The sequence below is a fragment of the Balaenoptera musculus genome, chromosome 15, assembly GCF_009873245.2.
Source record: "Balaenoptera musculus isolate JJ_BM4_2016_0621 chromosome 15, mBalMus1.pri.v3, whole genome shotgun sequence".
NCBI classification, from domain to species: Eukaryota; Metazoa; Chordata; class Mammalia; order Artiodactyla; family Balaenopteridae; genus Balaenoptera; species Balaenoptera musculus.
In genome coordinates this window covers 82,534,982-82,557,175 of record NC_045799.1, presented here as the reverse complement: position 1 = coordinate 82,557,175, position 22,194 = coordinate 82,534,982, and the positions used below count along the sequence as shown (strand labels likewise).

At 44.6% G+C, this 22,194-nt stretch overlaps 1 protein-coding gene across 8 annotated transcripts in view; it reads left to right on the top strand.

Moving 5' to 3' along the window:
* The window catches only part of LOC118880656 (transformation/transcription domain associated protein), a 112,618-nt gene that overhangs the window by 34,366 nt on the left and 56,058 nt on the right, over nucleotides 1-22,194 (top strand). For 3 of the 8 annotated variants that reach the window (XM_036824405.1, XM_036824401.1, XM_036824403.1), the window contains 18 exons: nucleotides 183-334; nucleotides 3,978-4,177; nucleotides 5,472-5,689; nucleotides 5,807-6,004; nucleotides 6,576-6,836; nucleotides 7,353-7,514; nucleotides 9,681-9,777; nucleotides 11,515-11,636; nucleotides 11,962-12,132; nucleotides 15,464-15,532; nucleotides 17,984-18,037; nucleotides 18,167-18,187; nucleotides 19,844-19,963; nucleotides 20,204-20,323; nucleotides 20,709-20,873; nucleotides 20,970-21,151; nucleotides 21,362-21,560; nucleotides 21,995-22,123. In XM_036824405.1, coding sequence (XP_036680300.1) covers nucleotides 183-334; nucleotides 3,978-4,177; nucleotides 5,472-5,689; nucleotides 5,807-6,004; nucleotides 6,576-6,836; nucleotides 7,353-7,514; nucleotides 9,681-9,777; nucleotides 11,515-11,636; nucleotides 11,962-12,132; nucleotides 15,464-15,532; nucleotides 17,984-18,037; nucleotides 18,167-18,187; nucleotides 19,844-19,963; nucleotides 20,204-20,323; nucleotides 20,709-20,873; nucleotides 20,970-21,151; nucleotides 21,362-21,560; nucleotides 21,995-22,123 — 2,640 coding nt within the window. The remainder of the gene's footprint in view (nucleotides 1-182; nucleotides 335-3,977; nucleotides 4,178-5,471; nucleotides 5,690-5,806; nucleotides 6,005-6,575; nucleotides 6,837-7,352; nucleotides 7,515-9,680; nucleotides 9,778-11,514; nucleotides 11,637-11,961; nucleotides 12,133-15,463; nucleotides 15,533-17,983; nucleotides 18,038-18,166; nucleotides 18,188-19,843; nucleotides 19,964-20,203; nucleotides 20,324-20,708; nucleotides 20,874-20,969; nucleotides 21,152-21,361; nucleotides 21,561-21,994; nucleotides 22,124-22,194) is intronic. The other 5 variants (XM_036824409.1, XM_036824406.1, XM_036824408.1 and 2 more) reach the window with 2 other exon arrangements.

Below are 22,194 nucleotides of genomic sequence, written 5' to 3'. Positions count from 1 at the left end.
TCGCCTTCTCTGGAGGTTTCATTTGGAGAATACCTGCTAGCCTGTCTGCAGGCCCCCTGTGCTCTCTTCAGGAGCAAGCGTGCATTCAGGTTCTTCTGGGTGGTGCACGTGCTTTCCGTGCAAGCTTCTCAGAGTTATGTCATTTCAGCAGAGACTACAGTTTTTGCGTCTCTTTGCTGTAGGCCATCGAAACGGCTCTGGACTGCCTGAAGAGCGCCAACACGGAGCCCTGCTACCGGAGGCAGGCGTGGGAAGTGATCAGGTGCTTCCTGGTGGCGATGATGAGTCTGGAGGACAATAAACACGCACTCTACCAGCTCCTGGCACACCCTAAGTATGCTGACGGTCCAATTCTCTGTGCTGGGACATAACTTGTTTCAGAAAATTAGGGATGGAGGGGACCTCCCAGATCTCTTAGTGCTTTAAGTATGTTCCTTCAGTTCAGGAAAATGACGTGTTGTTTGCCCAGCAATGCTTCTCTTGCCTTTTAGAGAAAATGGGAAGAACCTTGGGCGCTTGTCAGTTAGAACTTCTCTCAGTCATAATCCTCCTTTAGTATTGCCTCCTCCACTAGGTCGCAAGCTTCAGGAATCAAGGGTCAGTCCTCTCTCCCTTCGGCTCACCGTTACATGTGCAGCGCCAGCGCATGATAGGTGTTCAGGGGATCTTTTGCTTTTCCAGTCCAGAGTGATCCTTTTGTGTGACATTTTTATTTCGCTCATATCACTTAAGGCTGTGACCTTTTTATAATGATCTTTTGTGGTAATGTATGTCTGTCATCTTTCTGTGTTATAAGTTTCAGGGAAGAGGTTTTTCCTTTGTATTTTTACGTCTCTCACAGCGTCAAAGATAATGCCAGATATATAGTAGGTGCTCAGTTGTTAAAAGAGCATTGGAGAGAGAGCAGTGAGAAATAGCCAAGTGCACAAGGAAATAAGGCAGCATGAATAAGAGCCCACAGAATCAGCAGAAAGAGATCTGCTCAGACTGCAGATATGAGGATCTCCACAGCTAGGTTATAACTATGCTTCTGCTCTGTTTAAAATAAATGAAAGACAAACTTGAAAACACTCCAAGAAATTACAAACGTTATAAAAATTGCCCAAGCAGATTAAAGAAAAAAAAGCAGAAAGAGAATCTTTAGATAAGAGATAAGTCAAAAGAAATTATCCAGAATGTGTGCAGAGAGAGAAAAAGATAAAAAATTTAAAAAAGAGTTAAGAGACATGTAGAATAGTGTGAAGTGGCATAGTTGCTTGAAGTCCCACAGGAACGAAGAGCAAAGAAAAGGGCAATATGTGGTCAGATGTAATTGGGGTACAGCTAAGGCTATATTTTGAGGGAAACTTGTAGCCTTAAGAATCATAATAGACTGGAAACAGTCCAGATGTCTGTCATCCGTGGTGCGTGGACACAACGAAATCTCAGCAGTAACAAGGAATGAACTACTGACTCGTGTTCCAAGATGAACAGATCATTTCCAACACCAGGCTAAGGGAAAGAAGCCAAACCGAGGGCTGCATATTGTACGGTTCCTTTTTTTTTTTTTATAATTTTGAAAAAAAAATTTTTATTTTTTGGCTGCGTTGGGTCTTCATTGCTGCATGCAGGCTTTTCTCTCTAGTTGTGGTGAGCAGGGGCTACTCTTCATTGCGGTGTGCGGGCTTCTCGTTGAAGTGGCTTCTCTTGTTGCGGAGCACCGGCGCTAGGCACGCAGGCTTCAGTAGTTGCAGCACGCGGGCTCAGTAGTTGCGGCACGTGGGCTCTAGGGCATGCGGGCTTCAGTAGTTGTGGCTCACGGGCTCTAGAGCACAGGCTCAGTAGTTGTGGCACATGGGCTTAGTTTCTCTGCGGCATGTGGGATATTCCCCGCCCAGGGATTGAACCCGTGTCCCCTGCATTGGCAGGTGGATTCTTAACCACTGCGTCACCAGGGAAGTCCCAGCATAATGCTTTTGAAACTCTTCCATGATGCAAAATTTGTCTGTAGTTTGCTCCTTTTCATTGCCGAATCATATTCTCTTGTATGGATATAAAATGGTGATTTTCTACCTCCATGTGCTCTTTTTTTTACAAAGGAAGATCTTTTTCTGTCTCCTTTCATATTTGTTTATAGTAGTATGGACTCATGGATTCTTAATTTATTTAAAGGGTGACAGTCCATTAATTTGGTGACCAGATTGTCTAGATAGAGTCGCTGAGAGCCCCTCTTGGCTGGCTCCTGTATTCCTGTGTCGTGTCCCCGTCAGTTTCTGGGCATCCTTTGTAGCTCAGCAGGATGTTTCTGGCTTACCTCGTGCCCTCTCTCCCCCAGCCCTGGAGTCACCATTCCCTATCAAAGGAATGAGGGCTCCTGAAGAAATGGACACAGACCAAGGTCTCTCTGCTAGGTGTGCTCATTGTTTCTAAGCCTTTCAGCCGAATTTTTTGATAAACAGAAGTTCATGATATTACTGTGGTCAAGGTGATAAATTTTTCCTTTTGTTTTATGCTTTTTATATTGTTTGTAAGAAATCATTTTCTGCATCCTCATCGTGAAGATACTCTTGTATTATCTTCTAAAAGCTCTGTAGTTCTGTCCTTTGCATTTTGATCTTTATCCTCTAGAATTAACTTTTGTGAATGGAGTGGAGTAGGGGTCCATGTTTACTTTTTGCCCTTTGGAGATTCAGGACCCACTTATTTTTAAGACTGTTCGTTCTCCATCTCTGCATTCATAGATTGAGTACCTGCTAGAACCAGGCTCTGTTCAAGGCTTGTGTACAAGACTGCATCCTTGCCTTCAAGGAATTTATATTCTAGTGGGGTAGACGGACAACAGCAGAAAGAAACAAATGCATAGTACTTCAGCTAGTGATAAGTGCTGCTGCGCGTCTCAGGCTAAGGAGTGCGCTGGGCAGGAGGGAGAGTGGGGTGGGATGGGGCTGAGTTAGGGCCTCAGGGGAACACCAAGAAGACTTTGGATTTTGCCCTAAGTTTCACAGGAAGTGGATGAAAGGCTGTGACTTACTCTGGCTGACTGCAGGTTTTCTTGGCTTAAGCCAGAAGAGCATGTACTGGGGTGTCAGGAGCAGTGTGGAAGAGCAGGCCGGGGGGATGGTGGGACTCAGATGTCTGATTGCATTAGTTGGACCCAGTGGCCTTTTAAAGAGCATGATTACAACCTGGAAAAGAGCTAAGGAGACGTTCAGGTGTGGGGTGGGGAGTGTGACCACCACTCTTCCCTCTGTTTGAAGATGCTGCACGTGGAAATGAAGGGCCTGTGTATTTTATTAGTTTTGGGGGCAGAACCAGAGAGTGAGTGGGCAAATATTAGAGGCAGACTCTGGTCACAGAAAGAAATTTCTGTTATCTGGACCTGTTCCTGGTTGGATGAAACTAACAATTTTAAAAATATTGACGACCGTTTCTTATCCTTGTGTTTGATGTGTGCTTCCCTGACTCTGCTTTCTTGGGTTTTAGTTAATCTCATATAATTGGCAGTAAACCCTTTATCCATTTAGACCCATAGCCCCATTTGATTCTGTACCTCGTGGTGTGATTTTTCAACGTATAACAGGTATATAGTTGCCTTTAAGTAATAGCTTTTTTCATCTCTCTTTGATCGTTGATACTTCTTACAATTTGGCTTATTTAATTATAAAAGATTAATATCAAACATCAAATTTCTTAAAATAGAAAATAATTGCAAAAATATTGAATGTGCTGTCCTTTTGTAATTTACCTCTGATTCATTACCTGTGCTCATATTAGGTAGAACATATTTGGTGTCTCTTGAACCATTGGCTATAAACATTCATCATGAAATTCATCATGTTTGATTCCAAAGTGTTGCTGAAATTAAAGCAGAGAAATTAACTCACTCAGGCCTATCTGCACAAGAGGAAAGTGGGCAGGTTGAAAATAAGTAAGTTGTAGTGGAATCATGGGCTCAGGACTTGAGTGTCGTGATGATGGATTTAATTGTTGTCTTGCAGCTTTACAGAAAAGACCATACCCAATGTCATCATATCACATCGCTACAAAGCTCAAGACACTCCAGCTCGGAAGACGTTTGAGCAGGCTCTGACCGGGGCGTTCATGTCCGCTGTCATTAAAGACCTCCGGCCCAGCGCCCTGCCCTTTGTAGCCAGCTTGATTCGCCACTACACGATGGTGGCAGTTGCCCAGCAGTGCGGTGAGTGGGACAGAGAAGTGGTGGGTTGAGGCCTTCGGGGAGCTTCAAAAACTCGGTCAGACGCTGTGTTTCAGAGAAGCTGACTCTGGCTGATTGGTTTTTGGCTTTTGTTTCATAGTTTTCCACTTCATAGTTTTCCACTATTGACAGAGATAGTTGGTATGTCAGCAGTGGGTGCTGAATTCACTTGAAAATTGTCACCAAGTTTTACCTATAAAATACACCGAGTTTAACGTTTTGGCCCTTTGTTTTTCATCCTGGGGGCTGAGTACTTTTGGCCCCTCTGTGTGTAGAACAGGGACAGTTCGTGGTCACAGCCCTGGCTGGTCTCCTGTCCGTGGTGGTGTTTCCGAGGCTCACCCTCCGCTCTGCTCCGTCTGCAGGCTGTGCTTCCCCTGCTCCTGGGCTCGTCCTGCCTGTGCGCCCCTCGCCTCTGCTCCGGGGTTCTCAGGCTCTGGGTGGTGAAGGACCCATTTCGTTTGTCTCTGTGTTTCTAACCCACTGCAGACTGGTGATTTTGGAAAAGACAGTAAAAATTTCACCACACCGCCAGTTGCTAAGTTTCTGAACACTTAATCTCACCTTAATCTCAGTGCTGGTCAGTGGGCACGCACACTTGAGTAGCACTTTGGGTCCTCAGGGCCCCTCACCCTCTATCAACAAGTGGTTTTCTCCAGACACTGCAGAACACAGAACTTCCCCTCCTTTTTTTTTTTTTACTCTTCCTGCCTGGACAGTCAGTGCTGTACAGTTTAACACTTAGGTTGTTTCTCAGTGTTTCCAGCAGACCTGTACGCTTCTCAGTAACTCCCATCTTGCCTCATGCTGGGCGCCTGCCAGGTATGAATTAATAGTTGCTGGCAGACTGTTCTCTGTGTGTGGGTTAGGTTTTGTAGGTGGATGTTGTTGCTTTTTACTGTTACTTGTATGTCAAGAGCATAACCCGTGGTCATTCCCATATTGTACCTCTTGGCCTCGCTAATGATTTTTTTAAAGAAGATACCTGATTGTGGTTCTCCTTTTAAACTAATACATCTTTGAATTGGGATTGAGAAAGTGTGAAAATATCAGTGTGTAATGGAAAACATTCAGAAAAATAGCCTTAGTGCCGGTCAGATCACTTAGTTTATAAATAACTGCAGTTTACCAGCAGGTGGTCTGGAGTACCAGGGTTGGGCTTTTATTAAATTCCTAACCTCAAGGAAAAACACGAGGTAGTTTTGCAATTTGGGGGACGAGAATGTTTGTGGAGCTAAACCCGACTTTCCCTCGCGCCCTCTGCCTCTCCTTTCAGGTCCCTTCTTGCTCCCCTGCTACCAGGTGGGCAGCCAGCCCAGCACCGCCATGTTTCACAGTGAAGAAAACGGGTCGAAAGGAATGGACCCCTTGGTCCTCATTGATGCGATAGCTATTTGTATGGCGTATGAAGAAAAGGAACTTTGCAAGATCGGGGAGGTAGCCCTCGCTGTGATATTTGATGTTGCAAGTATCATCCTGGGCTCAAAGGAGAGGGTAAGGAAGGATTGAGGTCTGTGTGGGCGTGTTTGTGCTTGAGGGTAGTCGTTCTAGAAATCACTCATAGTTTAAGAACTGAGTAACACCGTACGGGTTGTGTGCGTTTTTCTCCAGGCGTGCCAGCTGCCCCTCTTCTCTTACATCGTGGAACGCTTGTGCGCGTGCTGCTACGAGCAGGCCTGGTACGCAAAGCTGGGGGGTGTGGTGTCCATTAAGTTTCTCATGGAGCGGCTGCCTCTCACTTGGGTTCTGCAGAACCAGCAAACCTTCCTCAAAGCTCTTCTCTTTGTCATGATGGACTTGACTGGAGAGGTAGGTGATGGGTGACCCCAAACCTAACCATCCTGGTTCAAGACGCTGGTTTGCCTGGAGCACAGCTGGTTTCAGACAGTTCCGCAAATACGCTCTCCTAGAAGCTTAGAAAACATCACAGCATCTTCAGTGAAAGGACAGATCAGAGCCCTCAGGTTCTCTTTCTCTGAGGATCTAAATACTTGTCTGTCATGATGAACAGCCCCTGGCCAGAGTACTTAACTGGCCAGAAGTTTCTGCAGGAGTCGCGTTCTTTATGAAGCTCTGTGCAGATATAACACAAACAAATAGAAGATGGTGGGCATTGCCTGCTTAAATCCATTCGGTAAACACAAGGATCAAGTCTAGATCCGCATTTTCTTTTCTGAATGACAGACAGAAATTACCTATGAGCAGGAGAGTTAGCTACTGGAATACCTTGCAGACGTTAATGAAGCAGACTTGACACGTTAGCTGGCGTGAGGGGCGTGCGCCCCCGGTGACGGCGTGTGTTGGGGGGAGCGTGTGCAGGAGACGTGGGTGCTGTGGGCAGCGTCGCCCCCTTTCGCGCTAAGGAGCCCCTGGCCTGCAGGTTTCCAATGGGGCAGTCGCCATGGCCAAGACCACCCTGGAGCAGCTTCTGATGAGGTGTGCGACGCCCCTGAAGGACGAGGAGAGGGCTGAGGAGATCATGGCGGCCCAGGAGAAGTCCTTCCACCACGTGACCCATGACCTGGTTCGGGAAGTCACGTCTCCTAACTCAACCGTGAGGAAGCAGGCTATGCACTCCCTGCAGGTGCTGGCCCAGGTCACCGGGAAAAGCGTGACCGTGATAATGGAACCCCATAAGGAGGTGAGACGTCTGTCACCAGACTAGGGTTGTTGGAACAAAACCTTTGAAGACTTTTTTTTTCCTTCAAGTTTGACTTGTAGATAATATGGAATTTGTAATTTTGTGTCCAGTAAACAGAGTGCTATTACATATGCTCTTTCTGATCTCAGATATGCAAACAGCAACATGCTTATGTTAACATCTGTATCAGTAGTTGTGAGTGTCAAGGGAGTAGAGTACTGGTTTCCTGGGCCTGTAGAGCACAGCCTGATGGTGCTGTTCTTGTTTTGGTGGTGGTGGTCGTGAAAGAGGTTACTCTGGACCCGTAGGAATTAAACGTATCTGACGTGCATCTTTCCATGACCCAGTGTCAGCGTATGAAATGGAGCTTCCCTTTCCTAACTAAAGGATGTCTGTGATAACTTTTGATCTCAGTTATGGTTTTCAAACTGCTAATTGGCTTAGAACATTGTGTTGAGAGGTGTTTGCTTTCTGAGGGGCGGCTGGTCAGTGATGCTTCCTCCCTGCCTCTCCCAGGTTCTCCAGGATATGGTCCCACCTAAGAAGCATTTGCTCCGACACCAGCCTGCCAATGCGCAGATTGGCCTGATGGAGGGGAACACGTTCTGTACCACGTTGCAGCCCAGGCTCTTCACAATGGACCTTAACGTGGTGGAGCATAAGGTGTTCTACACAGAGGTAGGGGGGTGGTGGTGCGGCGTGGTGTGGATGGTGATGGCGTGGGTCTGGTAACCTGTCTTTGTGCACGAAGACTGGTCAGGCAGCACTCAGAAGGCACGGGCGGTGACCATGGTAACCGGCCATCGCCTGGCTCAGCCCCCGGCACAGGTATGTTACGTCCGGGATTGGCGAAGAGGTAGGCATGGTGACTGGAGATGTCCGGTAGAATGTGGGGGGTTTCTGAGTCCTTCGAGCTCTCTTAGCCCTCCACAGGGAGCCTTGCTCTTCAGGACCTTGAGCTTGTATTCTAGAGATAAGACTGTAGCATCTACCTTAATCACTCTCGTATCAGCAGGTGCCCAGTTTCCTGAATTTATCAACCACTTGAATGTGCCGTTTGCAGTTGAGAACTCACTTCACGTGAATGCCCTTACCTAGTTCTGGCAGCACCCCATGAAGTACAAATACTGATGATTCTCATTTTGAAGATGCAGAATCTGAGCCTTAGGGTTTGTTAGACACCTAAAACTACAGAGCAGGTGAGCTGGAGAGCTTAGGGTGGAACCACCACAGTTGTTTTAGAGCCTGGTTTCTAATCACTCCGCTGTCCTGCTGGGCTCTTGTTTAGTGGACTTGACTTGCCCCTTGACCCAAGATAACAGGCGGTGGTGGATGGCACTTTATAAGTGTTTGTCACCGTAAATATTACAGTGTGGGATGAAATTAGACAATGATAAATAGAAATTAAACTATAAATACAGTCAAATTATAAGCATTAATTCTTAGACTCCATAATGGGCTGTTGATTATCAGTCCTAATCTGAAATTTTTATGAGACGTGAATTATACTTCTGGAGGCATCGTCAGAGTAAACTGAGGCAAAAGTCATAAGGAAGCAAATTCTTCCTTATCTATGCTAAGTCTGAATTTTCCAATTATGAAAAATTTACCTATTGATTCTTTAAGTCCTATGTTTTTGCTTGGACATAAGGTCATTGATCATGTGTTCTAGCTGAGATCATTTATACCTTGTTATATCCCTTGTATAACATCACTCATAAGATTTGATGGAGGGTCCAGGAGAGCCCCTGGAGAATGGGAGGGGAACTTGCCTTTGGGGGCTTCAGAGGCAGATGTGTTGTAACCTATGTGGAAAATTCCTCATGGAGCTGGAGACCGGAAACTGGTAGTGAGTGTTTAAATTTCAGGAAACTAAACTGGTTTTGAAAGTGTTTATCAGGATGCCAGCTGCATAAAAACATGTGAGGATCTTTCGGAAAATAGAAACTCTTGAGTCCTCTTCCCGAAGATTTAGGTTCAGTAGATTTGGGGTCAGACCTGGGAATCTACTGCCTAAAAACGTCCCAGGTGGTTCTGGTGTGGCCACGTTTGGACGTCTGGCTTTCTAACTTAGTTTCTGATGCTCACTCTCTCTAGATATAGATAGAGGGTTCTGTATATGTGTGTGTATACAAATATGTTATATATGAGGAGAGCGTTACTGAAGGTTTCCTCTTGGGGGTGGAGTAGGGTGGGTGGTTGAAATGCTTTTCTCTATATGTCCTCCTCTACTGTTTTAAATCTTTTACTAGGTAGGAATCTTTAAGGGAAAAAATGGTACCATTTTCCAGGATGTCAATAGAAGGGGAAAGAAGTAATAGAACACCATATATAACATTTTAGATATTAGATATATAAATGTGTACTAGTCTGATAAAGTGTCTGGAAGGCTAGCCACTGGAGTATCTGCGTTACGGTATTTCCAGTGAAATACTTCCTGCTTATGCTTCTCTGTACTTGAAAAGAAAGAAAAAAAAAAGGATAACTGCTCCAACTCTTGAATTATAACATGTATGTTTCTTGGGCACTGGCCCAAGGCATTGGGAAGCAGCTCTGAACAAGGAGGAGTTTTACCCGCCATCTTGGAATTTGCGTTTAGATAAAGTGATTCTCTGCGTAAAGAAAAAACATTATGGTATCAGAGTGGGTCAGAAAGTGTCACAGGGGTTGACTGAGTTTTGCTTTAGAATAAGGAAGGTCAAGCACATTTTGATACTTAAATGCTTTGGGATTTGGGTTTAGTTTGTTAATCATGTTGTATGTGGCAGATCGCTGTGTTCTGTTACTTGCAAGGTTATTGTCTTCACAGTGAGAGCAGGCTAAATTAAGTTCTATCTTTTGCAGCTCTTGAATTTGTGCGAGGCTGAAGATTCAGCTTTAACAAAACTGCCCTGCTATAAAAGCCTTCCGTCACTCGTACCTTTACGAATTGCAGCCTTAAGTAAGTTCATGTAAATCTGAGACAAGTTACGGGATACAAAAGTGAAGGGAGACAGTGGCGTTTTTTTGTTGTCTAATTTTTCTGACTTCTTGTGGTCTTTTTAAGGTGGAATAAAAAAAAATTATGTTTGTATATTTATCAAACTACATAGTGAGATGTCAATGGATTATATAGATTGCTAGGATTTAAATAATTCTTTTTACTCTAATAAACTGGATTTCACTCTATAGTAAACTCTTTTTTTGTTGTTGTTGTTGTTATGTGTATTTTTTTTTTTAATTGAAAGTTACTGCTTTTTCTTTTTTTTTTTTTAATTTATTTATTTTATTATTTTTGGCTGTGTTGGGTCTTCGTTTCTGTGCGAGGGCTTTCTCTAGTTGCGGCGACCGGGGGCCACTCTTCATCGCGGTGCGCGGGCCTCTCACTATCGCGGCCTCTCTTATTGCGGAGCACAGGCTCCAGACGCGCAGGCTCAGTAGCTGTGGCTCACGGGCCCAGTTGCTCTGCGGCATGTGGGATCTTCCCAGACCAGGGCTCGAACCCGTGTCCCCTGCATTGGCAGGCAGATTCTCAACCACTGTGCCACCAGGGAAGCCCTATAGTAAACTCTTTATAGCTGTCTTATGGGAACTATATATAACTCTAAAGTATGTATCTCTCTAATATTCTGGTTTAAGAGAGTTGTCATACCATTCCTATCTTGCCATTTTCATCTGAATCGGAGTATTTAGACCTTTTCAAACTTTTTAATGATTCAGAAGCATTTGAGACTCCTGCTGTCTCTAGGCTTTCATTAAGAATGTGTTAATCATTGTTTAGCACAGGAATTGTACATAGCTTAGGAACATATACTAGATCAGTACTCATCCTCATGCTTAGAAACAGTCATTTCCCCCTTTTTTGATAAATACCCAATACAAGTTGCTTAGTTGACTTTGTCTCTTGTTGACTTTTATACACTTAATAAAATATTACCAGAATCCTCCTTGAATTAGAGGTAGAGGAGCTGAGAGGCAGACCATAATACTTGAGCTTGAGGATGGGGCTCAAGACACAGCTAGCCAGAGCTGTGGTGGGTGGGGCGTTGGGAGCCTCTCACGCTTCCTGGTGGGTGCCTCTCAGGCGTTCCTGTCAGCGGGCATGGGCATTGCTCTTGCTACAATGTTACCCCTTAACTAACCTTTAACATAGAGGCTGGAGGCATGTGGTGTTGCCTAAGGATATTTGCATTTTCAAAGCCTTTAACCCCCCCAAGTTGGGAGGAGACCATCTGATTAGACTTGGATAGTGGAGAGACAGCTGGGCTGTGTGTGTCTGCTTCCTTCATCACCAGAATCTGAGGCTCTATCCTGGGCTAATTCAGCATGCACCCGCCCACAGGTCAGCCGTGCTCTCACCTGTGAGGATGTCTTGGGGGCATGGGTGCACTGGGGACCCCCTTCAGCCCCTGTTTTCCCATTGTTTCTCTCCTTCAGCCCTTGTTCATCTTATCTGGGCAGTAAGGTTTATCATGGACTTCCTGGCAGGCTGCTGCGTTCTTCGGTAATAGTGTTCACACTTAGATAATAGTGAGCCTGTGATTAGAAGGCAGTGCGTTCTTTTGTCTTTCAAGAGGCCAGATACTAGGAAAGAAGTTTAGTGACTCATATATTTGTTGGTTGGTAAGAGCCTTTAGACTAGGAAATTGTACGTTTTTCAGGCTAATGATGAAAATTATATTGATTTCTCTCCCTAAAGATGCGCTTGCTGCCTGCAATTACCTTCCTCAGTCCAGAGAGAAGATCATCGCTGCCCTCTTCAAAGCCCTTAATTCAACCAACAGTGAGCTCCAGGAGGCCGGGGAAGCCTGTATGAGAAAGGTGAGCGAGGGCTGGGCGGGTGTGAATTCTGCATTGAGTTCTTCCTGTTGACCTTGTCTGTATCCTGGGAGTCGGCCTGTGGTTAATAACATACTGGATTGGAATAGTGTCTCTGTCTGTTTCATAGTCATCCTGAGCCCTTTAAAAAGTAAACAGTAATGACTAGTCTTCCTCATTTCATCATAAACTTCTGGAATGTATATGGTTTAATACTCCATTTTCCCAAGCAAAGCAAAAACTTGCTGCTAGAGTTGAATATGAGTTCCATTCTGTTGTGAAGTATACTCTGATATCTGTTTTCCTTTGTAACCTTTTTTTAAAATAGTTTTTAGAAGGTGCTACCATAGAAGTAGATCAAATCCATACTCATATGAGACCTTTGCTGATGATGCTGGGGGATTATCGGAGCTTGACACTGAACGTCGTGAATCGTCTGACCTCGGTGACCAGGCTCTTCCCAAACTCCTTCAATGATAAATTTTGTGATCAGATGATGGTAAGCCGAATGCATACAAATTCTATGATAAACCTGAAAAATTAAATTATTTTTTTAAAATGAGTAACGCATTTACATGGTTTAAAACTCAGAAGGTGTAAAAGGGTGTCTGTGAAAAGCCTCCCTCCCACCCCCGTCCTCCAGCCACCCAGTTCCTCTTCCGGGGGACCACCAGTGTTAAGTTTCCTGTGTGTCCTTCTAGAGATGTTTCCCATTTGTAGTGGGACATATGTCTATTAGTTCCCACAAAGGGAAGTGTAATATATACATACATCTTACTTTTTCCATTTACCATCCCATCATTTCATATCAGTACATAAAGCGTTTCTTCATTCTGTCTTATGGCTACATGATGTTTCATGATGGGGACATGCCAGAATGTACTGAATCATTCCCCACTTGGTGAACATCTAGCTTTTTCCCAGTCTTTGGCCTTTATAGACAGTGATGCGGTGAAAAACTTGTAAGAGCATTAGAAGTCCTTTGAGTTTTTACAGTTATCAAGGAAATAATTATGCAAAGAAAAGATCTGACAGTGTTTAAACATGAGGTGTAAACAGATGAAAGAGGGTTTCAAGTATTAGCTTTATTTTGCATTCTGTAAATAAACATTTGTAAATAATTTATTAACTTAATTTCATGCTACGTTACTGCAAACATGCATGTGTTTTTTATGCAGCTTTTTAACCTCACATGCTGGTTTCTTCGTATCTACAGATGCCTAAGAAATGAACAATGGCCCAAATACCTAAGTGGGAATTGATAGTATTATGATTGGTCCTAAAACTTTGAAGTGATGCCCTAATAGTAGAGTGTAATTTTCCAGATTGAAAGGCTCTTTCCCTTTAAGCTTCCATGTGTAATACACATACACACCCATCAATTTACATGCATACAAACATTCATAAGCATGGTTAAAGTAAATGAAATTATATCACTTCCCAGTCAGAGCAGATCAAATACACACATTATCTTACCTCATCTTATGACTATTGGTTCTTTCATGTATGAGATCTGTGCGTGTGTTCTAATCTCCTAGTGTTTTTATGTTTGTCTCCTTTTAAAACTAGTCTCTCTCTACCCTCTGTTGGCTATCATTTCTTGCTGCCTTTGCATGCCTGCCTGAAACAACTTTCTTTTTGTGTGTTTTTTTTTTTATTCACTCCAGTCTTACCCGTTAGATCTGTGAGCTGGGAATTCATTCAGTAAACATTGTTCTCCAGAGTTTTTTAGAACAGAGTAAACAGGGAATTCCCTGGTGGTCCAGTGGTTAGGACTCTGAGCTTTCACTGCCGAGGGCGCAGATTCAATCCCTGGTTGGGGAACTAAGATCCTGCAAGATGTGCAGCACGGCCGGAAAAAAAAAAAAAAAAAAAAAAAAAACAGAACTGTCTCACATCTGTAGTTTCTGACTAAGGCCAAGAGTCTTTTTCCCTAAAATAAAGTACATGGGTTTTGTGTTTCTGGTTTGTTGAGGGGATTTTTTTTTTTTCCTTCTCTGACATTCTAGCCACCTTCTGAGTGGTTGAATGCCTCTGAAAGCAGGGAGTGCTGATGTACTTGGATGCAGAATAACTGAGGCTTCTGTTTGTCCAGCCATCTCGCCCAGGTCCAGCCAGGTCCCGTGCTGTGGTGCTTCTGCGTTTGTGGTGCGGGCCTTGCGCGTGGACCCTGTGGTCTGCCACGTTCGTCCTTACCGAGCCATGTCCTTCAGAACTGTGCTCAGTCTTCGGCCTCTGTTTTCCCTCATTTGATACACTTCTGGGGTGAACAGCTCAAGCCTTCAGCATAAGTTTAAGAGATAGGACACCTTACTGTCTAGGGTGGGCATTCGTAAAGACACCCCTGAACATTTTCCTTTCTTATAATTTCAACTGCTTGACATTTGATCTTGAAGTTTCTTATATGGTTAGTTGTTTTGGAAATCTCCTTATTGAACTAAAAGTGAACTTTATATACCACCAGTCAGTGTTATTTTTTTCCTTTGGGAAATCTGAAAGCAGCTGGCCATTTTCTGTACCTTTAATTTTGTTATTCTCATATCTTTGGTATAAATAGCTATTCTAGTAAGATAGAGGTTTTTTGAATATATATTCTGATGGTATCCTTCAAGGAATTTTACTGGTAAAATCTTGTGAGTGTATTTAGTTTCTTTGAAGAAATATATATTATTTTAATGTTTCTCAATGTGTGTTCCTTGGAACACTGGCTTTAGAAGATGTAGGGTTTCTGTGAAAAACAGTAAGTAACTAAGTAAGTTTGGGACGCACCACTTACTGTGTTCCCCTCTTGAAGCTTTACAAGGTCTGTGGACACTGAAGGCTCAGAGAAAAGTGTTTGGATGTATTGAAACCATCTGTCCCCAAGCCTGTTTGTGACTGAGGAGTCCTTTTTAAAGGAGCTTGTTAACTTCCTGCAGGGCAGTGTTTTGAAGAACAGGTTTGGACAGTGTAGGATCACGAAGCTGTTGTTTGGATGCCCCTGTGTGGTTTAGCTTGGGCTCTGAGCGCGTGTCGCTGGGTTTTGCTGGACCCCGTTGAAGGCGGGAGCCCGGCTGCCACAGGCTGGGTCGGCCCGAGTTGCTGTGGCCCGGGGATCGCTCCTCTGCTCCTGCAGCGGCACAGTCTTTCCACAGAACGAGCGCCCTCATTCCGCACGGAAGGGAATCGCTGCCCACACGCGCTGTGGGATCCATGCTCATCTCACCAGCCCCTCCCCCGGGGTTCCCCTTGTGCCCACTAATCCTCAGCCGCAGTGGCCACCCTTTCCGTTTCTGGCCTCCCTCCTTTTCTCTGCCTGGAGTGCTCTTCCTTGTGCTTCTGGCCTGTCTGCCTCTGCAGGGCCCTGCCTGCCTCCTCGGCGCTCATCTGTAGCTGGTTCCTGCTCTTCTGTTACACAGCAGGCACCTGTGTTTCACCTTGTTCCCCCGCTGTCACTGGAGCGCCACAGGGACAGGGGTGGTGTCTGCTTGTTCACGCCTCTGCCCCGACGGCTAGCTTGGTGCTGGCTCAGGGCAGCTCTCCGGGAACAGCTGCAGCACAGAGTAGCAGGAGTAAAAGTCCTGGTATTGGAATGGCCGGGTTGCAGCACATTTTCTGTTGTTGTATCAGGGTGAATTCAGCCTTTCTATTTATAGAACGTAAACAAATGCCAGTTACTCTCATCACTAGTTCGATGGCTGCGCTATTTCAGGAGTAGAATCACTGCCATTCTCACATTAAATAGCACGGAAAGTAATGATTACATATGAGTTTTCACCTAAGAGCTGCATTTTGGAATTGAGATGCTCCTGTTGTCAAGAAAAAATGGCTAAGGATATATTTTTTCACAGCAACATCTGCGAAAGTGGATGGAAGTGGTGGTCCTCACCCACAAAGGGGGCCAGAGGAGCGACGGAAACGTGAGTGACTTGTTTGTTACTGGGAGGGCAGCCCCACTGTACGCTGCCGTTACCAATGCTAATATCGGAGCGGTGCTTTTAATTAAAATTCCGGTCAGAAATCTAGTTTTATGTGACTATAGTCCATGTAAATTGTTAAACATATTTTGTTAGCATTACATTTTGCTTTTATTTCTCTTAATTGTTGAACATTCCTTTTTATGTTTCTTTAAAATCTCCCTTTTGTTCACTTTAACATGATGTTTTTGTTGATGAGAATTCTGGGAAGCTTGAAATGTATTTCAGTTTTATTAGTTTTTCTTGAAAGTGAGTAAAGTGTACTTTCTAGACTGTTCTGGCAGCTCTTGTTTGCACAGGCTGCAGTCCTCAGCCGCTGTTTTCCATTGCTTTCCGTCATCGTTGCCTGATAAACCAAGTAGAGGTTTTAGGACTTCGTAAAAGCATTAAGGAGAATGTAATAAAGCATCGCATAAATATTGGCATGTATGTTTTCTAGGTCCAAATCCCCCACCCCAGTTGTTTGCTGAAAGTCCAAATGGCCAGTACTTCAAAACACATTTTTTTACGGTTTTGAGGGAAAACCACTTTAGTTAAATCTTTTTAAGTATCCGATGTTGGTCACTAAAGACTTTGTCTCTTAAAAATGAATGGTTCTTGCTGTTTTGAATCTAGTCTTATTTGTATATGTTAATATTCTTTTAAGATATTTTTAAACTTGATGACTGTCCTCTCAGTGGGATTGTGTTTTCCACAAGCTCCTGTTACGCCCAGTGAAATTGTACAGCAGTACCTAATGAGGGGATTCCTTGAGCTCTTAAGAGGCATAATTAATGTGGCTTTTTGTCCTCCTGTGCCTATTTGTTGGATGCTGTGTTTCATCCCATCTTGTATTTTATTTACTTATTTTGGCTTTATTATGCTTTGTTTTGACCATTCTATGTCAAGGTGTTTTGTTTATGTGAGTCTTGTTTTCTGCTGCTTCTAAACAGCCAACAAGCAAAACTAAAACAGGATCTTAAACTTTTTTTAGGAGTGTTAAACCATCCATGACCTCTTTGAAGGTTCGTTATTTTCATATATATAGGGGAAAAATCAGGAAATCTTCATGGGGGACAGCAGAGTGTATTTTAAAAGCCTAAGCTCCTGGGAGTAGGTGCAAGTGCCTCTGTACTTTTCCTCCCCGTCTCTCATCTGTTAGGTATTTTTGCTCTAAATTTATTATTTGTTTTTACAGTTAGCTGTTAATTCTCTGAAACATATAGCCAGTTCTAGAATAAACATTTAAACCCTAGTGGGTAGATGAATGACTTCCATTAGATCAAAAAGATAAACTTTTACTGCAGCTCATGTGGGATGGGGGGTCAGTTGCATAGGGGGTGGGGCCGTGGGCACTGGGAGGTCCCTGAGCCCCTTCCCGCTGAAGCCTGTCAATCAGCATATGAGCGTGACCCCGAGAGCCTGGGAACGTCCCACTGCTGAGAGAGGCCGCGGCTCTCAACTCAGGGGCTATGGTGTTTGGGGTCCAAGGCATTGTGGCCACAGCTTCATGACCTCAGCTCAGGGCCAAGCCTCCTTTCTGCCCTTGAGCTCCGATAGTTTTTATGAATGCTCCACAGATTAGGAATGGGTCTTGGAAAGTAGTTTGTTTATTTGGTTAGATCCCCAAATAACACTGCCCAGTTGAGAAACTATAACCGATGACATGTTAAAAGTTGAATAAAAATAAATAAAAGCTCCCCATAACATCGGGTACCCCTAATGATCAGAGTTTTGCATTGTCATCATGTTTAGGAAGGTTTACCTGTTTGGCATTGAACTTACAGGGGAAAACTCATGACCACCTGTTACACTATGTCTGTGTACACACACACACACACAGACACACGGACACGCACACACACACACGCACATACACACACGGACACGCACACACACACGCACACCCCTTCTCAGGATAACCTAAGTATCCAGTGAGTGGCATCACGGCCTCTGGGTTCTTCTGGCCTCAAACATGCCTAATTGATGGGGATTAAACCCCCTGGTCCTCTTCCAACTCCATCTGGGAAAGAGGTTTTTTTAAATATCAGCACTTCACGCAAAATCTTGAATTATTCACTCTAAACAAAACAGTTTTTTTTTTTAATGTATTTGCATACAACAGGGTCTTACAGTTTCTCCCCCTAGACAAGAATTCCAAAACTCCTTTTTTAAAAATTTGATTTAGGGAAGAATACACTCCATGTGACACCATCAGAAGGGCTGTTTTGACATCTGAAGGGTGGAAGGTGTATTTTTTGCTGTTGAGCATCTGTTAATTATTATGTGCTTTCTGATAATTCTGTCTTTACTGTCTTGTTTTACCCCAATAATCCTTACTGTGTATTGAGTATATGGGAAGTTCTGTGTAAATAACATAAATAGAAAAAAGATGATTTTCCTCCCCATCCTCAGGAAAGCATTTCAGAGTGCGGGAGATGTTCCTTGTCTCCATTCTGTCAGTTTGAGGTGAGAACAACCTATTAAAAGTCAGTTTATGACTTGCAATGTGAAGAACAGTTTATATTTTCTTTTCTTTTCTTTTCTTTTTACCTTTCCGTTGCCTTTTTTCATGCTGTAATTTTTGTTTTGGTTCAGCCTGCCGTGGAAGGGGTAGAGGTGAGAATCTCAGTGGAAGTGCAGGCGGGGTTGTTGTTGTGCTTGGTTTTGCTGTGACCTGTGGTTCTGTGCTGGACAGAGTGTGTCGTGCCTTTGAGTGCGGTGAGCCGTCCTGTCTGTCTGTGGCGGAGTTGTATTAGTACCATTGCTGTGAACTGTCCGGGTGCCACGCATGTTTTCTATTAGGACGTCTTTAAGCAAGATTCTAAGTTCTTTGGTTTTCTACGTGCTAGAATTGCAATATCTCAATATTTCTGATCCAGCCGGGTTTTGCTCTCATAATGTTTGTATGAACTCATGCATCTAACAACCTCTTGAGAGAAAATGCCACAAAGAATACATTAGACCTGCTAGAAATTGGGAGGAGTTCTATTTCCTCTGACTGACCAGCTGCCTCAAACTGAAACCTCCTTGCTCCCCCTGCACCCAGGCCCCTGTGTATGTCTCTCACGCATACCACACTGTGGTGGTCACGACACTGACTTTGAACAGCCCAGCCCTGAGCTTTCCCTCTTCTGTAAAATGGGGATGGTAATACCTGTCATTCCTGCCTTCCGGTGGTGACGCGAAGGCCAGAAGTGATTTCATGACAGTGCTTTGAAAACGAAAACCCTTAAGATGAAAGTACCATTGTTCGAAGGTTATTCTAATTTCAGGGTAGAACTTAATCTGCCTGAAAACTTGGAAACACCGTAGAAGAGAGCTCTAGAGGAGGCATGGGAGCAACGCTGAGCTGATTTTTCTCATTTCTTACCCGTTTTGCCTTTTGGCTTAAAGAGACATTTTGAGAAGTATCTCCAGTGCTGCCGGGACGTGGTCCCTCCTGACTGGTGTTTATCATCCCCATTTTACTGGTTTAGAGTCATGGGTATCCTATTACCCGCCACCCAGGATGGGACATCAGGGAGTCTTCCCTTCCCCGTGGCCTGAATGGCAGACACAAAACCGTGGGAACTGACACTGTGAACCGAAAGTCGGAATGACACTCAGTAATTGGCCGCTGAGCTGTTAGCACGTTAAAAAATGCAAAATTCTTGGCATCCCACGTTTTGCATATGATTCCGTAAAGCAGTTTGTCAGCTTTATTTTCAGGCCTGGTTGGCAAATTTTTAGAACCACAGTCAGTCATTTATTTACGTTGATAATTAATTTCCAGGGTAAATACTTCAAGTATTTTCTTTGAGGACTTTGTGCTAAGTTTTGAGGGTAAAAGAAGTCTGTGCCCTCAGAACTTAGTGCATTGGGAAGACCCCGTGATGTCATGGCAACGTGAGGGAATCCTAACGCTCATGGCCACGGGCATGACCCCCCCACCCCCGCCCCTGCTGGGCTCACCTCGGCAGCCCGAAAGGTCACTTCCAACACTTGTCAGTGTGCGTGAAAGCAAAGACGGCCCCATCACCGAGGTGCACAGTCAGCTCCCGCTCCCCTCCGCTGACAGATGAAATCTGAAGGCCGAGGGCAGGTAGTTTCCTTAGGCCACAGCTGTAATCTGAGATTGGCGAGTTGTGGCTTCCTATTGATACATGTTAACTCTGCTTCTGTTGGCTAACCTTGCAGATGTAGCTAGCGCCTAGCAGGGTCTGTAGTCATGTTGGTATCTCTTGCTGGCAAAATTAATTGGCCTATTTTATAATTTCTGGTCTTCTTCATTAGGAAATGAAAATTTGTTCGGCAATCATAAACCTTTTTCATCTGATCCCAGCTGCACCTCAAACTCTGGTCAAGCCTTTGTTAGAGGTCGTAATGAAAACAGAACGTGCTATGTTGATCGAGGTAATGGTCACACATGGGCTAATTCTAATTCTTCCTCCATCTGTTGCTTGTAATGTTTTCACTGTCATATTTTAGATGGGTTAATCTAACAGTATAAAGATATTGGGCGTTAATATTTGCTGATGGTGCGTGCACTCCAGTTACAAGGGGGAGAAATGCACATTGGAACCGTGTGAGGTCGCTAGACCAGAAAAGCCTCAAACCCCCAGAAGGTCTAGTTTTCACCACATGTTTTTCTAGGCCGGCAGTCCGTTCAGAGAGCCTCTGATCAAGTTCCTGACCCGCCACCCCTCGCAGACGGTGGAGCTGTTCATGATGGAAGCCACGCTGAACGACCCCCAGTGGAGCAGGATGTTCATGGTGGGAGCCCGGGGCTGGGGTCGGGGTCCCTGCCACCATGCTCGACGGTCTGGAATTTATATATCACTGTTCAGTGTCCTGGCTTTATTTTTCTCTAATGTATTTGAGTATTAGAAACATTGTTGTGTATGTGAAAAGCTCAAGTCCAGGAATTCCCCTCTGTAGGATTTTGGTGGTGGTAACGAACGAACGAGCTGCTAGGATTATGAAACTCCAAGTGTGATGATTGTCTGAAAAGCACTTTTTAAAGAGGGTGCTTACAGTGATTTTTTTTTTTTTTTGCCTGCCTTGAGAGATTTAGGAAGAACCTTAGAGTTTATATCATTTCAACATTTTGTGGGTTTTGATTAGCTTAAAACAGCTGTTTATTTTGCTTTGTTTTCAGAGTTTTTTAAAGCACAAAGATGCCAGACCTCTTCGAGACGTGCTGGCGGCTAACCCCAACCGGTTCATCACGCTGCTGCTGCCCGGCGGCACCCAGACTGCCGTGCGCCCCGGCTCACCCAGTACCAGCACCCTGCGCCTGGACCTGCAGTTCCAGGCCATCAAGGTAGCAGGGCTCTCTGTCAGGCACCCGACGTCTTAAACGTTTAGTCGAGGCTCAGGGAGAACCCTGTCAGCTTCCTCATTCTCTCTTCTTTGACAGATCATCAGTATTATAGTTAAAAACGATGACTCCTGGCTGGCCAATCAGCACTCTCTGGTGAGCCAGCTGAGACGTGTGTGGGTCAGCGAAACCTTCCAAGAAAGACACCGGAAGGAGAACATGGCTGCCACCAACTGGAAGGAGCCCAAGCTGCTGGCCTACTGTCTGCTGAGTTACTGCAAGTGGGTGTGCCGGGCGCTCTGCGCCACGTGGCCGGCTCCCCCGATAAGCCTCCTCCCTGGGCTCTGCGTAGCTGGCTCACTGCATGTGTGTCATCGCATTTGTTGTAGAGGACGGGCTGTAACTTTGAGCTGCTCAACAGCCAGTCGGACGTCAAACATAGTTATGAAATTTGCCATAATTTAACCTGCCTTCTTATTTTGACCCTTCAGAAGGAATTACGGAGACATAGAATTGCTGTTCCAGCTGCTCCGGGCCTTCACTGGTCGTTTCCTCTGCAACATGACGTTCTTAAAAGAGTATACGGAGGAGGAGATTCCCAAAAATTACAGCATTGCTCAAAAACGTGCCCTGTTTTTTCGCTTTGTGGACTTCAACGACCCCAACTTCGGAGATGAATTGAAAGCCAAGGTGGGTCCCAGTGTTACTGCAGGAAAAGCCACGGCGTTTGAGCTCGTTTTCTAGGGAGCCAAGGGCACTACTCGTGTTCTGCTGTGCCTTTCCTCGTCTGGGCCATTTATGAGGAAAATTTTCATTGTTGGGAAACATAAGGCAGGTCCAGCCGTGAACCAGTGTTGACGAGTAGTTTGTTAGTTCCCTTGTTTCTATAAAACAACTTGTTGGAGGTGTGAAGAGTGAACCAGGCCAATGTCTCTTTTCCTCAAGTTTTTAGCCTACCTTTACAGTTACCATTGTAATAAAAGACAAGATTATTAGCTGCACCCTTGATTGAAGTCTAACTTGATGGTGCAGCATAACCAAGCTGGTGGTCCTGCCACCTAGTGAAAGAGATAGAGAGCATGGCTTTGGTTTCCCTTCTCCTTCATTGTAAAATTTTTTTGTAGGTTCTGCAGCATATCTTGAATCCTGCTTTCTTATACAGCTTTGAGAAGGGGGAAGGAGAGCAGCTCTTAGGACCTCCCAATCCAGAAGGCGATAACCCGGAGAGCATCACCAGTGTGTTTATAACCAAGGTGACATCACTAACCATGCATTGGCCTGAAAAGTAACTTGGGAGATGTGATAGGTTCACGGAAATAAGCTT